At 38.8% G+C, this 15,899-nt stretch overlaps 1 protein-coding gene across 4 annotated transcripts in view; it reads right to left on the bottom strand.

Moving 5' to 3' along the window:
• Positions 1-7,476: 7,476 nt before the first annotated feature.
• Fmn1 (formin 1) overlaps positions 7,477-15,899 on the bottom strand; it is a 381,486-nt gene continuing 373,063 nt past the window's right edge. For all 4 annotated transcript variants that reach the window (XM_076929458.1, XM_076929459.1, XM_034494159.2 and 1 more), the window contains one exon: positions 7,477-14,862. In XM_076929458.1, the coding sequence (XP_076785573.1) occupies positions 14,818-14,862 (45 nt within the window). In that variant the 3' untranslated portion in view covers positions 7,477-14,817. The remainder of the gene's footprint in view (positions 14,863-15,899) is intronic.

The raw sequence follows: 15,899 nt of genomic DNA, 5'->3' as shown, positions 1-15,899 counted from the left end.
ATGCTACATGCTTTTCCTCTCAGCACTGCTTTCATTGTTTCCCATAAGTTTGGGTATGCTGTGCATTCATTTTCATTGAATTCTAGAAAGTCTTTAATTTCTTTATTTTTTTCCCTATGTGATCATTAAGTAGAGAGTTGTCCAGTTTCCATGAGTATATGGACTTTCCGTTGTTGAACTCCAGCCTTAATCCACAGTGATCTGATAAAATGCAAGTGGTTATGTCAGTCTTGTAGCTGTTGATGCTTACCTTGTGCCCACCTATATGGCCAACTTTGGAAAAGGTTCTGTGAGGTGCTGAGAAGAAGTTATATTCTTTTGTTTTGGGGTGAAAGGGTTTGTGGATATCTGCTAAGTCCATTTGGCTCATAACATGTTGATTTCATTGTTTCTCCGTTTAGTTTCTGTTTTGATGACCTATTAGTGAGAGTGGGGTGTTGAAGTTTCCCATTATTATTATTGTATGGGGTTAAATGAGTGATTTGAACTTTAGTAAAGTTTCTTTTACAAATGTGGGTAGCCTTGCATTTGTGGCATTGATGTTCAGATTTGAGACTTCATCTTGGTGGATTTTTTTTCTTTGATAAGTATGAAGTGTCCTTCTCCATCTCTCTTGATTACTTTTGGTTGAAAGACTATTTTGTTAGGTATCAGACTAGCTAACAAAATAGTTTCTTGGGTCAGTTTGCTTACAAACCTTTTTTCCTGTCATTTACTCTGAGGTAGTGTTTATGTTTGCTGCCAAGGTGTGTTTCTTGTATGCAGCAGAATGATGGATCCTGTGTCTTTTTATTGATGCATTGAGTCCATTGAGGTTGAGCGATATTAATGACCAATGACTATTTCCTGTCATTTTGTGTTGGAGATGGTATTGTATGTGTGCCATTCTCTTTTACTTTTGCTGTGAGATGATTCATTTCTTCTGTTTTCTTGGGTGTAGCTAACTTTCTTTTGTTGGAGTTTTCCTTCTAGTATCCTCTGTAGGGCTGGATTAGTAGAAAGATACTGTTTAAATATGGTTTTGTCATGAAACAGCTTGTTTTCTTCATCTATGTTGATTGAGAGTTTTGATGGGTATAGTAGTCTGAGCTGGCATGTGTGGTCTCTTAGGGGCTACATGGTATCTGTCCGGGATCTTCTGGGTTTTAGAATCTCTGTTGAGAAGTCAGGTGTGATTCTGATAGGTCTGCCTTTTTATGTTATTTGGCCCTTTTCCTTTGTGACTTTTAATATTCTTACATTGTTTCTGTACACTTAGTGTTTTGATTATTATGTGGCAGGAGAATTTTCTTTTCTGGTTCAATTTATCTGGTGTTCCATAAGCTTCTTGTATGTTTATATTCATTTCTTCATGTTAGGGAAGTTTTCTTCTATGATTTTCTTGAAGGTATTTTCTGGCTCTTTGAACTGGAATCTTCACTCTCTTCTATTATTCTTAACTTTGGTCTTGTCACAGTGTCTTCAATTTTCTAGATGTTTTGAGTTAGGAATATTTTACATTTGTTTTTGTTTGTTTGTTTGTTGGGAAAATTTTTGTTGCTTTTTTGTTTTGTTTGTTTTGACTGATGTATCAACTTCTATGATGTCTTCTACTCCTGAGATTCTCCCTTTCATCTCTTGTATTCTGTTAGTGATACACCTGTAGTTTCTGTTCTATTTCGTAGGTTTTCCATCTCCAGGGGCACCTCCATTTGTGTTTTCTTTATTGCTTCTATAGCCATTTATAGGTCTGGGACATTTTATTCATTTCTTTCACCTGTTTGATGGCATTTTCTTGTATTTCTTTAAGGAATTTGTTTCCTCTTGAAGGGCTTCTACTGTTCGATTGGTTTTCTGTATTTCTTTAAGGGACTTATTTTCATCTACTTAAAGGCCTTTATAATCTCCATAAGATGAGATTTAAGGTCATAGTGTTGTTCTTCAGATGTGGGATAGTCAGGACTTGCTATAGTAGGAGAACTGGGTTCTGATGGTGCCACATTCCACTGGCTTCTGTTGAGCATGCTCTTGTACTTGCCTTTCACCATTTGGTTGTCTCTGGTGTTAGCTGGCTTTGTAGTTCCTGGGTGACCCAGGGTAGAGTAGGCCTCTTGGGAGGCAAGCAAAGCTTTGGGGGGCTATTAGACTTTTAAAAAGAGCCAACTTTAGGTATCATGAACTTATTTTGACTTTTCAATTACCTTTTTACTTTACTTTCTTTGAATTTATTTACTGGTATTGTTCTTGTTTCCTGAGATGGATATTAGCTATTAATATTGAGTCTTCTTTTATAATTGTAAATTTATCACTATAAAGTTCCTCTTGAATACTCCAGTGTTTTTTTGCCCACTTTCAGTCTTTTTCATGAAATATTACCACTCAATGTCAAAATATGTTCTTATCCTTATCATGATTTATTTAACTCACTAGTTATTTAGAGCTGCATTTCTTAATCTTCACAACTGTAGCTATTTTGTTGTCTAAGTGATTATTTCTTCCCAGGTTAGTTGCTTCATTTTCAGTACAATTGCCTGTATCTATAGTTGATTCTCCTAAATTTGGTGAGACTTGCCTTAGAGCCTAATTGGGGATTACAGTTTATAAGTGTTTTCTGTTCATTTAGAAGGTTGTTAGTGCTGTGTTCTTGACATGCTTTGGTTGGCTTGTATTGCTTTCATCATCTCTAACTTTAGCCATACAACTACTTTTCCCATAGTGCTAATTTTTTAATCATTATAGTTCAACTTTTTTCCTTTCTATAACTTGAGGCTATGTGATAAGTGAAATAAAATTGTTTTATTTTCTCATCAAGTTAAGACTTTTCTCAATGTGAACTCTTTGCAGTCTGTAGTGTTTTTTTGATTCTCAGGCTATGTGGATGACAGTCATCTGGCTACTGTAGTTTCATGGTGTGTGTGTGCTATTTTGAATTGTAACATTCTCAGCAGACAATCTAATTTTTGCAACTATAAAGAATATGTGTATATTTCTTTCATTCTTTTTGATTTCTTAATTGTTTTATCATTAGTAATGGAGTTCTGGCCTCATTGTGTCCTTTATCTTCTTTTCAAAATTTTTACATTGGAGTTTTAGTTTCTCAAAGGTACCCAGAGCCTTTTGGTCTAGGCAACTACACTGATCATTAGAAGACTAAGTAAAGTGTTTAGATAATTTGGTAATTCTTTAAGAATTATTCTTTGTGCATGTCAGCCTCTGTGAGTGTGTATATGTACAATTATAGTCATGTAGTGACAGTACATGTGCTGTGGTCAGAAAATGACTTTCAGAGTAAGTTTTCTCTTTCCTCCTTCATCTGGTTCCACAGACAAAACCCAGGTCCCCAGACTTGTGCAGTACACACATTTATCCCTGAGTCTTCCCACCACCAAATAATTTAGTAACTCTTGATGTCTTCTAGAACTTGAAAGATGGGAGGACATTTTTGTCTTGAAACATTTTTTTTTTCTCTTTTTGTCATGGCCTGAGCTGCCCTACGTTTGGGGGTCAAAATGTCACGGGCCACTCTGTCAGTATTGAAACCTGCACTGCCAAAAGCCTTGGGGGCTAAACTGTTAGAGCCTGCACTGCCCCAAGTTGCTCTGGTCTGTGGGTCGGGGTTCAGCAAGAGAGAGAGTGAGGACTGATTCGAAGAATGGAGACAAGGCAGAGTGTGATTCAATCCCATTTATTCTTCAGTCTCTCTTCCTAGTCCAAGTCCCAAGTCTTGAGTTCCTAGTCCCTAGTTCCTAGTCCCTAGTGCCTCCAAGTTCCAAGTTACTTCTTCCAAGTGCTAAGTGCCTAATACCTTTGCCTAATTCCAACTCCAAGTTGTATTCTCCTAATGCCTAATTCCTACTCCCAAGTTGTAGTCTCTGAAGTGTCTGATTCTCTGTTACTCCAAATTGTTCTGAAAGTTGTACTGTCCTAATTGTTCTGAACTCTTCTGTCTGCCTCTTGCCTTTTATATGTCTCACTTCTAAGCCACGCCTTTAGGTCATGCCTTTAGGTCATGCCTTTAGGTCATGCCTTTAAGTCATGCCCCTAAGCCTTGTCTCTAAATCTGATCTCTAAGTCACGCCCTTAAGTCACACACCTTTAATCTCACATACCCAAGGAAAGATCCTGGGTATCTAAACCAAGATGTTATCAGAGTGTGCTCAGCTATTGCAGGCTGATGTAATCAAGTCTCTTTTCAGGGTATATGGCTCAAGATGGCTGCAAGGATGATATCCACCTTCTGTCGGCTCCCCACATCTTTTGATTTGCTTTTAGTTCTGGCCAGCATCACAAAATTGAATATAGACCAGCAAGATGGCTCAGAGGGTAAAGCTACTTGCAGCTAAACCTGAATGCCTGAGTTGTATTGGTAGGACCCCCATAGCAGAAAGATAAAACTAATTCCTTCTGCACATATGCTTTGGCATTAGCTCATTCCTCCTTCACAGTGAGTGAATGAAATGCAATGAAAATATCTTCAGAAGTTGAATACAACTGTGTACTGTGGTTCTTCCACCAACAGTCAAAAGTTTCCACAGAATGTTTTTTTTGTTTTGTTTTTGTTTTTGTTTTTTTTTTAGCAGAAAATATAAGCTTGGTGACTCTGAATAAAGTCAAACTGGGTGCCATTTTGGTCTTACATCAAGCAGTAGATATAGTCACAATGTTGATAGATGTTTCAGTTTTTGTTTAAACATTCTTCATTTGTTTTGGTGTAGATATGGTTTACCTTGTTGGGTATATTTCCACACTGGTTCACTCAGTGGTTATGTCAGGATAACAACTCAATGGTAGAGCAGCATTGGTCTTGGACTATCCTTTCAGCAACTCTTGACCACACATGACTTATCTGTACTCTGTTTTATCTCATGAGGTGGAAGGAAGAAACTTCTGCAAGGAAGGACGCTGTTTTTGGAGGACACACACACACACAGCTATATTGTCTTGGTTATTTAGACTTTTACAAAACTGTAGGTTACCACCAATATTTGGGGGTTGGATATTTGACAAAAAGCACACTATGACTTGATAGATCAATAGTGTATGAAAAATAAGTAACTTGTTAGATGGCAAATTTTAACATCTCTGAAAAATTATTAAACTATTTTGAAGACTTTATAACTACTACCTGGAAATCCTTTTTATCTCAAAATCCAGAAAATGGCATTTCTGTGGTCTCAGAAGCACAGTGGTGGCTGGCATTGCTTCCTTGGAGTATTTGACTTCTGCTTTTTCACTCACTAATCACATGGGCAGTTGTCAATAACCCCGCCTTCCATTTTCTTCTGTAAAATGGGGACAGTAGTGACATTTACTTGAAGTATTAAGCATAGTAATACATGCAAAAATGGATATACTCCCAAAATTACAGGATGTTTTGAAAAATTATTACATTATTTACTTACTGGTGTATGTGTGTGTAAGTATGCGTATGTAATGGTTTGAGTGTGGATATCAGAGGATAATTTGTGGGAGTCAGTTCTCTTCTTCCATCATGTGGGTTGTAAGTATTGAATTAAGGTAATTAGACTAGGCAGCAAGTACACTTACTGATGGTGCCATTGTCCTAGCCCATGTAGGAACCTTTAATGTAACACATGTGGTGTAACTTTGTAAGATACATAAAAATCTTATCACTTTAACAATTTAAAATTTCTGTGGCATTAAACATATTCAGATTGTCTTCTCATTTTTCAAACTTAAATAATATATAGCTCATTTCTCTGCCCCTTATCGCCTAGGAACTATCATCCACTTTTCTCCCAGTATGAAACTGTAATGGGCTTTTTTCACTTAGCATCTTGTATTCAAGGCTCATCCATAATGTAGTAAAGACATTTCCTTCTTTCTTAAAGCTTAATGATATTGTATCATATAAATACATACATATGATACTCAAGGTCAATGAAAGATCTATTTCAAGCTTCTGAGAATGTTTCATTTGTTTATTGACGACACCAGTGTGGAGAGATAAGAGACTCCAAGTTTGTATTTCCTAAACTCTTGACTATCAAAAGCCATGAGAAACAAGAAATAATTGGTAATGTTTTAATTTTTGTTATACAGTAATTAATAACTAATAGTTATTTTTCTTACCATTCCTCTTCAACTAATGTTGAGTATGAAGCAAATGCTACCCTCCTTGAAAAGATTTAGGCCAAGAGGATTCCAAATCAAAGAAATACAGACAGAACTCATATAGATCAACTCTAACATCTTTTATTATCATCAATATAAGCCACATAAAAGTGTAAAAAAATCAAATGGATAGTTGGTTTAGTGTCAGGAACTTCTGTGCTATGGTTTGAATGTTTCCCTTTTCAAAAGGCACTATAGAAATTGCTACTATAATAGCATTCACAGATTGGGTCTTCTGTTCTCAAAATTGATGGTGATCAATCCTATTATGAAGCCATTAACTTTGCTTCAGCTCTTCTGTCTTCTGCCCTGTGATGGGTGATGCAGCAAGAAGGCCCTTGCCAGGGTGTGGTGGTGTGATACTGATCTAGTCAATATCTAGTATTCTAAACCCACACATTTGTGCTTGTAAATCACCTAGCCCTGGGCACTGTTATAATAACACGAACCAGTCTAAGTCTGAAAATTAGAACATTAGCTACACAATTTAAAGGACAGAAAAACTGCACATGTGAAAATTCAGCATGGGAGAATAATAAGTTATGGTTCAAGCAGTCACTTCATAAAGGAGTATTTTGGAGGCCAGTTTAATAGGTTAGAGATGATGAGTGATCGGTGGACTTTTGTATCATTGCCAAGAGATCAAGTCTCAATCTTGATTTATTTCATATTCTGGATGTAGCTGTGAGTCTATTGGACTTCATTGGTTTTTCTAGAGATGAAGAGATTTTTTTTTCTCTAGTGTCCCAAGATTTCCACAGCTCAGTGACCCTATCATTTGGAAGATGATCTAGTCATGAAGTATCTTTATCTTTGTGTATTAATGTAACACTGAATGAATGAGTTGATCAAAAACAATTACAACTTCAGAAATAGTGCTTTTAAAGATTACTTAATTCATGGGCTTTTATGTTGCATATAATGTATTGCTATACTATGTATTATTGCCTGAAAACAAAACTTGTACCTCTGCTTGGTGCCAGAATATATGTAATTTACATGCCAAAACACGTAAATTCTATTACATGTCTCTAGTTTATAATTTTTCTACCTATAACTTGAGGCCACCAATCCCTATGTGTTCCCTCCTTGAGAAATTTTTGTTCTAGTAGCAATATTTTCAATAAGGCCTGGTTGGATTTCCATGTGTTGTTAGTCTTGAATGCCTAGCTGATTGCCCTTTGTTGATTAGGTGGATGGGGATGCTGATTTGATGAATGAAGGGAAAGGAACTAAATGGATGAGTCACTGACACCTCACCCTTGCGGCTCAGTAGAATTACAGAAATCCAGTAGTAATGCAAGTTAAAAAGGACTGCATCAAGTGACCGCTGAAACAAAAATCTCCACCACATACCAGACAGACATGAAACCAAGATTTATTAAAATACCCTTAGCATATTTACAAGTGGAAGCGATGAATGCAATTCTCTGGCAGTTCAAAAAATAGAGCCCTATCTCTTAAAACAAATCAACAGAATATCAATAGATTAGGATAAATATAATCTATCACAGCGATAGAATATCTTTCAATAGACAATCTAAATTTTTTCTAACCAATATATATTATGTACAAAAATACACTTGATATAATGATCAAGTAGTGTCAAGAAGGAAAAAATATATACATACATATTTTCATTATGTACAAGTTGATGTTGGTTCCTCCACCTTTTCTTTTTGAAAATAAATACTTCATTTGGTTGCAAATTAAATTTACAAATTCAACCCATGAACATTTCTCTGTGTTGACAAAATTAAATATGCAAATTAGAAATACATATTATTTTTAACTTAAAGGGAATATACCCAAATCCAGTTAGCTTATTATGCTTAAAAACATCCACAAGCATGTAATACAAGGTCTCATGTTTTTAAAGTGCCTTTTCTTTTCCAAAGCTGTCTTTATTTTATTGGTTAATTTTCCACCTACAAATTGGAATAATATTTGAACAGAAAGGCTGTGTTTTACTATGACAGAATAGTCAACTATTCAGGACATGATTACACTTTCTATGAGTGCTTTTTAAGAGCATAACGGTTACTATTAATCTGAAAATAACCACAAAATGTCAACATCCCAATTCAGATTGTGGTAGATGTTTGAATCATGAGCAGTAGCAAGAATGGAGTGGCAATAAGAAGTCTTACAATTCATAATGTTTGCACAGAGGTCAATGTGTCCAGCAGCGTAGGAAGCTGAGAGTCCTAGATTGAGCCTTGTCATGGCTGGTGATCTGCTACCATGGAGCAAAAGTGTTCTCTAATTAGATAGTTTAAAAACTATGAGAAACCAAGAACTAGAACACCCAACTTTTTTAATAAAGTAGAAAAAAATGAAAAAACAAAATGCATTTTCCACCTCTTTTATGGATTTTCCTCTTTGCCTGAGTGATGAGGTGATGGTGACATTAACAAGAGGCAGTCTCAGCAATGTCTCACACAGGCTCCTTGGTGACAGTGGTGCTCTGTCCAAACACTGAATGGTGGAGCACAGGGTGGAGAAGACTACAGGACATTTGGTGTCTATGCTGCAGAGGTAAAGGGTATCTGGGTCCAGTAGAAGCTGCAAAGGTTACCTTCGGGAGAGAAGGGCTGTGGTATGTGAGGAAAGGGAAGCTGAAGACAAAGTATGAATGGAGGAACACTGGATGACACTAGGTGCTGAGATGCTTAGAACAAACAGTAAGGTCCTTGGGCAAGTGACACTTGTAGCAGAATCTGAAGCTGGAAGTTACTCAGCTAAGCATAGGCCAGTGTCAGTGGAGTATTTATTTGTGCAGCAGAGTCTGTCATTGAGTTATAACAACATGTGGACACTACTATCTTCATAATATAAATGACTTAAATTTCTATTAAAACCTGTCTCTGGTACTATCATGGCAAAAGTTGTGCAAAACACCACACTGGATTTATTTACTTTTTCTTCCTTCCTGTTTCCTAGTTTCCCCGTCTCAGAAGGTGAACAGGAAACACTGCAAAGGTCACATGAATCTAAGGAAGTAGCCTCCATGATCCCAGGTGGTGCTAAGGAAAACCAAACCAAGTCAAACCATAAATGACTTACATTTCTGCAGCATCTGACTTGTATTAGGATGCTAACTGATTTCAGGGAGCTTCTGGACATGCAGGCCAATGCTTATTTTCCAGGCCAAAACACGATCCCTAAATCAAAGTCCAGGGAGACTGCTTCCCACAGTAGTCTGGATTATAATTCAAAGACAGGAAAAGCCTGTGATGAATTGATGACATGCTTCCACTAAATGTTCTTTAAAAATATCCAGTGTCTAATTTGTAAACTTTCTGCCTTTCAGAGAGTATCTTAGATTGCTTCCTTAAAGAGAAATTATTTTTCCTAAAAGAACATAGTCCTCAAAGATTACACACCCAGTGTTCAGTAGGACAGGAGAAGCACAGTATTTGTGTCTCAGCAAGTTGTAAAATAGAATTAGAAAAATTAACAATTTTTGGAAGAAACCCACACATTTAATTTTCTTCCCCACAAATCCTCTTTGAATCACTGCTGATACAACACTTTCGGAGTTTCTTTCTCATTCATGGGTTTGTTTCCAAGAGTAGTGAATGCCTTCTAAAACCTGTGCAGAACCACTAGAGACTAATGGTCAGATATGACAAACTTAGACTATATATAGAGATATATGACAGGGGAAGGGGGCTGGAGAAATGTCCAGGGGTTAGCAGTTCTCATAGCTCTTGCAGAGGATACAAGTTTGTTCCTAGCACTCACATGGCAGCTTACAACTGTGTGGAACTCCAGACCAAGGAGATCTAATAGCTTCCTTCTGGCTTCTACAGACACCAGGCACACAGATGGTGCATATACATACATGTAGGCAAACAGTCATACACATAAAATAAAAAATGAATATATCTTTTTTTTAAAAGAGGAAAAAAGGTATTTGTAGTTTACAAAACATACCTACCATGTACACTAAATGCCTTTTGGCCCTTCAATGGAAAAGCAGTACAATTGGTACATGACGACTGCGCCTTTTCCTATACCATGGACATAAAACTACATTAAAATCCACTCCATGGATTCCCAGAATTGCTCACTTTTGAACATCTATTAGTGATGCTATGAGGAGACAGAGTAACCTCCCTCGGTGCTCAGTGGCCTATGGGGCTGGTGGTTTGTTTGAGAAGTACGGACTTGGAAATCCAATTAAGGTGAACAATTAAAAATATCTTGCTTTGTAAGATGGAAAAAAAAAGGCCTGGAAGAGAACAGTGGAGGAGAGCAGGTATGAGTCTGGTAAACCTAAGCTGATCCATACTTGATTTCTTCCTTGACATAAGATAACACACTGGAAACGCATGTATTTATTAGATGAACCTTCTCTTAGAGGTGGAGAGCACAGGGCATTTTAAAGTAACACCCAGCCTAGGTCACATCCTTAATGTGCTAGAGCCTGTTTATTCCCTGTCAAATCCTTAAGGATGTTCATTTCTGCCCGAGCCTACTGACTCATTTGTGCTTTGGCAGCCTAGTGCTATCCTGTTTCACATGAACGATGAAAAATACCGTGGAACCACAGAAGCAGTTGGATCGGCCCCCAGAGGATTCCCTGTATACTTAAGACTAAAATCAGACAACTATCTGAGGACAGATGGAGCTTGTGGTATGAAGTATACAGTCTATGGTGGAGAATGTAGGATTGATCTGTTCCTTAAAGGCAAGCAAACAAACAAACAAGCTGAGGTTAGCTCAGTCTCTTCTAGACCAAGAATCTTGATAGCAAAAATATGGAATAACGTGTAGGGTTCCTGCAGGCTATAGACTGAAGAAAAGAGAAAGGCAGAGAAATAAACGGAGCTCACTGGCACTGGTCAGCCAGAGGGTGCTTGGAGTTGGCCTGAGATGGAGTGGGGAATACAGACCAGTACATTCTGCTTAAGGACAGCATGTGGCTTCTTTTGCTTTTCTCATAGTCTTTTGACAGCTGAAGAGACCCAGTCAGTGAGCTACCATGTTAATGTCTCCATGTTTCCAAGGAAGCTGTTAAGTATTCAGACTCCCACAATGTGATATAAGTCATTGTCTTGAAACAAATAAGGCCACTGAACTGGCTTTGCATGAAACATGCTTCAACTTTTAAATTCACCACTTCCTGGCAAAGAGTTATCTTGAGGGAGTCTAGTAGATTGCCCATCCTTGAGAAGAGAAGTGTAGAGTGGAGAAAGTAATAACGAGAGCGCCTAACAAGGTGTCAACAGCTGACAGGAAAGCAGGCGTGACACAAAATGTGACTCTTGGTCTCATACAGCTGTGTAACTAAGTCTGGTTGTGCCCAGAACCAATTGCCACCAGCATTAAGAACACTTGGGTTAAGTCCAATGGGGAAGAGATGTTGAGTTGAGTTTTCGGAGGTGCTTTAAGTCAATTCTGTACTGGCCACAACTTCTAAGCAGCTGGATTGTCATTTTCTATAGCTAGAAGATGAAGACATATCCAAGGTTATCTGTCTTTTGTGAGAGCTAAAACTTAATCCACTCTTTTACAGGCCTATCTGTTGGGGAACAGACTTGTCTGCGGATTTCCTTATGCAGGTGAAGCACCTGACACGTGGGGAAGTTTATTGCTTTGCCCAGTCCACCCTATTTAGCTGCAGCATCCCTCAAGCCATACAGCTCAATGATGAATTGCCATATCATGGTCTTCCAATATTCTGCTCACTTATAAACTTCCCTTAGCAGATTTCATAAGAAGAACAGACACATCCAACTCTAGAACATGACGTCATTATATAAGTGGTTCTTTTGTAGACTAAGCTTCCCAAGACAATCCTAGACCCTTTAAAATCCACAGTAAAAAATGGTCTGCTATAAACTGAAGTCTCAGGAGGAGATGGTAGGCTCTTTGTCCTTGCCCTCTGGCCATCAAAACATGCTTATTTAGTACTGTTATCACTTTGGGTTTGATAATGTCCCTGTTTTGTGATTCAACAACTGAACTTATTTGTATATTAATGAATTTATGGAAACAGAGGCTTTCCCATCACCTTCTGGTATTTTTTTTCCTTTGATAAGTATAGGCAAAGGAAAATGAAAATAAAAACTAAAGAAAATATGTACTTCTTGCTAGAGATTTTTAACACAATTTAAACTACCTTGTAAAATGAGATATTTGGGACAAAAGTATACTTTTAGGTTTTTCCTCATCTATCCTGCCATATCCTGTCCATACTTGTTTTTTTAAGATTCATTTTTATTTTTTAATTATGTGCATATGTGTATGACTGTGTTTGCATCTGTGCATGTGAGTGCAGGTACCCATGGAGGACAGCAGAGGATGCCAGAGAGAGTTATAAGTGACTGTGAGCCATTCAGCATGGGCACTAGAATCCAAACTCAGGCCATCAATAAGAACGCTTTGTGAGCCTAACTGTTGAGCCATCTCTGCGGCATCCTTAACCCAATTGGTTTTATCTTGACTTTTTAAGGGGGCAAGGTAAGCACTACAAAATAGAGTTAGGATGTTAGGTAACAAAGAGCGTCCCCCCACAAAAAAAAAACAAACAAAAAAAAAAAAAACCAACACGCACTAGTATGGTCTACTTCCTGACAGCTTGCAAGGTCTGCTATGGTCCTGAAGGACCAAGGGAGAGACAGTGCTGCCTGAGTTGACTCATGAGCATCTCAGAGTCCTGAGGTAGCATCAACACCACAGAAAACCCTCTGTTTCTGTGACCCCACCCACAGGATCCATCAAGATCTCGGCTTATGCAGATCTCACAGAATGCTGAGAGATCCTGTGCTATAAACAAAACTGCATTTCTCTTTTGCACCTCAATACTAACAAGGGCACCACGGAGTAAAGGATGTCTGCAAGTGGAATTTGCTTTGTTAGTTAAGTCTCTTGGTCTTCCTCACAGTGAGAATTATGAGAAACAACACTAAAAAGCCACAGAAAAAGAACAGTGACATCATGCCATTCTAGTCAAGCTAAGTTCCATATTTGATTGTCTCTTTTGTCCCAATCCCTTTATTCTCAGGAAAATAAACCATGTGACCATGCTCTTTCCTTTGACAGTTAGCACCTGTATGAAAATGGCATCAGTGACTTATGAGGTACCAGCTACTCTTGCTTTAAAAGGTTTGCACTACGTCAGATTACAATGCTGCTTTCCTTAGCTTGTGTCTATTATCAGAGTGTCCCTGAGTGGGAGTGGGGGGCTGATGACTGGTGGGCAGATTCTGGGAATAGCTTAAGGTATCTGGCAAGTTCAAATGTTCTTGAAAGTTGCTGAGGCAAGAGGCGGGCTCCACATGGCAGCCAGAAGTATTCAGATCAGCAAAAGCTTCAAGATTCTGAGTAACTCTAGACTGTCTCCACCAACAAGAAAGCATGGTCTGTCATTACATCGAGGCTTAAAAACTACAGTCTTCAATACAATCTCCAGTTCATGCCCAGTTCTCTTCTTGTTCTCTCACCAGGGAAGTTTACATAGTGGTGGTTTAGGGGTTAAAATGGAGGGAAAGGGGGCAAGGTGGCTTTTCTCTATGATTTAAGGGCCAGAGTTAGAAAACCCTACCTGCCTTGATAGTCCATTCACAGGTTAATATTAAATAAACATTCTGCTTTCACATTACGGTAAAAATCTCTTCTCTGCTCATACATTTTTTTTTTTGTACAGCAAATGCCCCCTGGCTACCTCCATTCACATGCTCGTGTATCAAGGTCATGGTAGAAGGAGACAGTGGCATTTGCCCTCCTGTCTAGAAACTGCTGGGGTGGTGGAAGAGACCAGGATACAAATTGTAGAATACAGTGTAGACACCATCTGCATGTCTGCATAGCATTCATTTGCTGTCCACAATAGATTTGAAACCACATGGTCCCTTACTCAAGTGGGTCCTCTTGACCCAAGTCTGTCCTCGCCTCGTTTTTACTAGAAGTTGGTAGAGAATCCCTACTGGCCAGGAAGCCATATTGAGTGGGCCTATCTCAATAGCTGATGTTCACTTTCGGCGTCATAACTTCTTCTCCAGATTAAGGTTTATGGTTATTATTCTCTCTCCACCCACGTGGAATTTTAATCCTTCCCGATTCATTATATCATCATCGTCGTCGTCGTCATTATCATCATCATCATCACCATAGTCACCACCACCACCTCCATCATCACCATCATCATTCTTCTCCTCAAAAATCATTTCCCTAGTCTGGAAGATACACAGCATTAAACTCTTCAAAAACAGTTCTGGTAAGTTTCAATATTTTTTGGTGAAAATGGCATAGGATCTTGGTACAGCAGGATAAAAATTAAGATCAATACAAAAACTAGTGTGTGAGGATCAAGGCTTGAGATCGTTCGGGGGTCACCATAAAAGATGTACCTCTTTTCCCATGACAAGGTTATACACTGGAAAGCTTAGAATTTCTGCTTTAAATAAAACATGAAAAGAACGGTATATCTCCTGATCTTATTATTGGGTGGACTTTGGACTTCTGTAGGAAACAGCTAAATATCCCTGTAGTATTCCCATACAAAGTTTTGCACTGTTCCCGTGGATTGACAAGAGACTTCTCAAAGAAGGCACAGGGCACTTTCTGCAGATGACCTCAGAAGGAGATTCGCAAATGTCCCTAACTGATCTTTCAGGAACTCTCCATGGCACTCGTGTCTGCAGGAGCAGTGAGGCGCTGCCTCTCATGCCACATATTCCTTCAGTTTTCATCTTAGTTGGTGGCCACACTGGCTTCCTTCTGACGCAGTCTTTCTTTCTGTTGTTTAAGGAAAAAAGCAGATCCATTATCTTTGATGACTTAAATTCTCATCTGAAATGCCTAGGATAACTGTGCTAAATGCCCTAAAAGTTAAAGTATTCCTAATGTGTTTTCCTGTGGAATCCCCAGTTACCTGATCCTATCAACCTACCACTCGGTGAGGAAAAAGAGATTCCCACTGGTTCCTCATCACAGGGTCCAGACCTGCTGGAATTCATTCATGGAAGCAGGAACGGGAGCTGACTTTTACTGAACTTCTTTTATGTAATTGGTACTCTACCTGCCTTTCCTGAGTTTCCTCAAAATAAACCTAAATTAAGGGTGGTCTCATCATTGCCCCCTTTTCCTTGAAGAGAACAAAGCAAAGTAGCTTTACTAAGGTCCTAGGCCAATGCTGAGATTTACACCTAGGCTGTCTCCTTCCTAATAATACAGGGTTCCTAATCATGTATCAGTTCTGGTTACTGTCTGTATGATGGCTAATGCTAATTTTCAACTGGACAAATCTGGCATCACATGGGAGACAAGCCTCTCCAACATCTGTGAGGGGTTATTTCACCTCTGCTCACACCTGTGACAGATTATCTTGTTAGGACAACTGCTGTAGGAAGACCTGTCCACCATGAGTGGCACCATTCCCTGGTGTGGGCTCCTGGACTGTGTAAGAGGGAAACAGTGAGCTGAGCCACTAGCATTCACTGCTTTTGGCTTCTTGACTGTAGGTGCCATGTGACCAGATGCCTCACGATCTTGCTTCTGTGACTTTGCTAGCACAACCTAATGCAACTTCAAACTGTGAGCCAAAATAACCACCCCACCCCCGCCTTTGTTTCCTGTAAGTTGCTTTTGCCAGGATATATTATCACAGCAAGCAACAGGAAAGGTAACTAAGACAGTGTGTGAAGAATCATTGTGCTCCCTACTTTTAACACTGGACCCTGGATGACAACTTTTTCAAACTTAAGAAGACATAAGGAGGCTGGCTGGTTTCCAGTGCAGGGAGGAAAGGTGAGGAGATCCCCACCCCCATCTGG

This window comes from Arvicanthis niloticus, chromosome 2 (assembly GCF_011762505.2).
Source record: "Arvicanthis niloticus isolate mArvNil1 chromosome 2, mArvNil1.pat.X, whole genome shotgun sequence".
In the NCBI taxonomy this organism is placed as follows: Eukaryota; Metazoa; Chordata; class Mammalia; order Rodentia; family Muridae; genus Arvicanthis; species Arvicanthis niloticus.
Note: the sequence above shows the minus strand (reverse complement) of the source record. Positions and strands in the feature narration are given on the sequence as shown.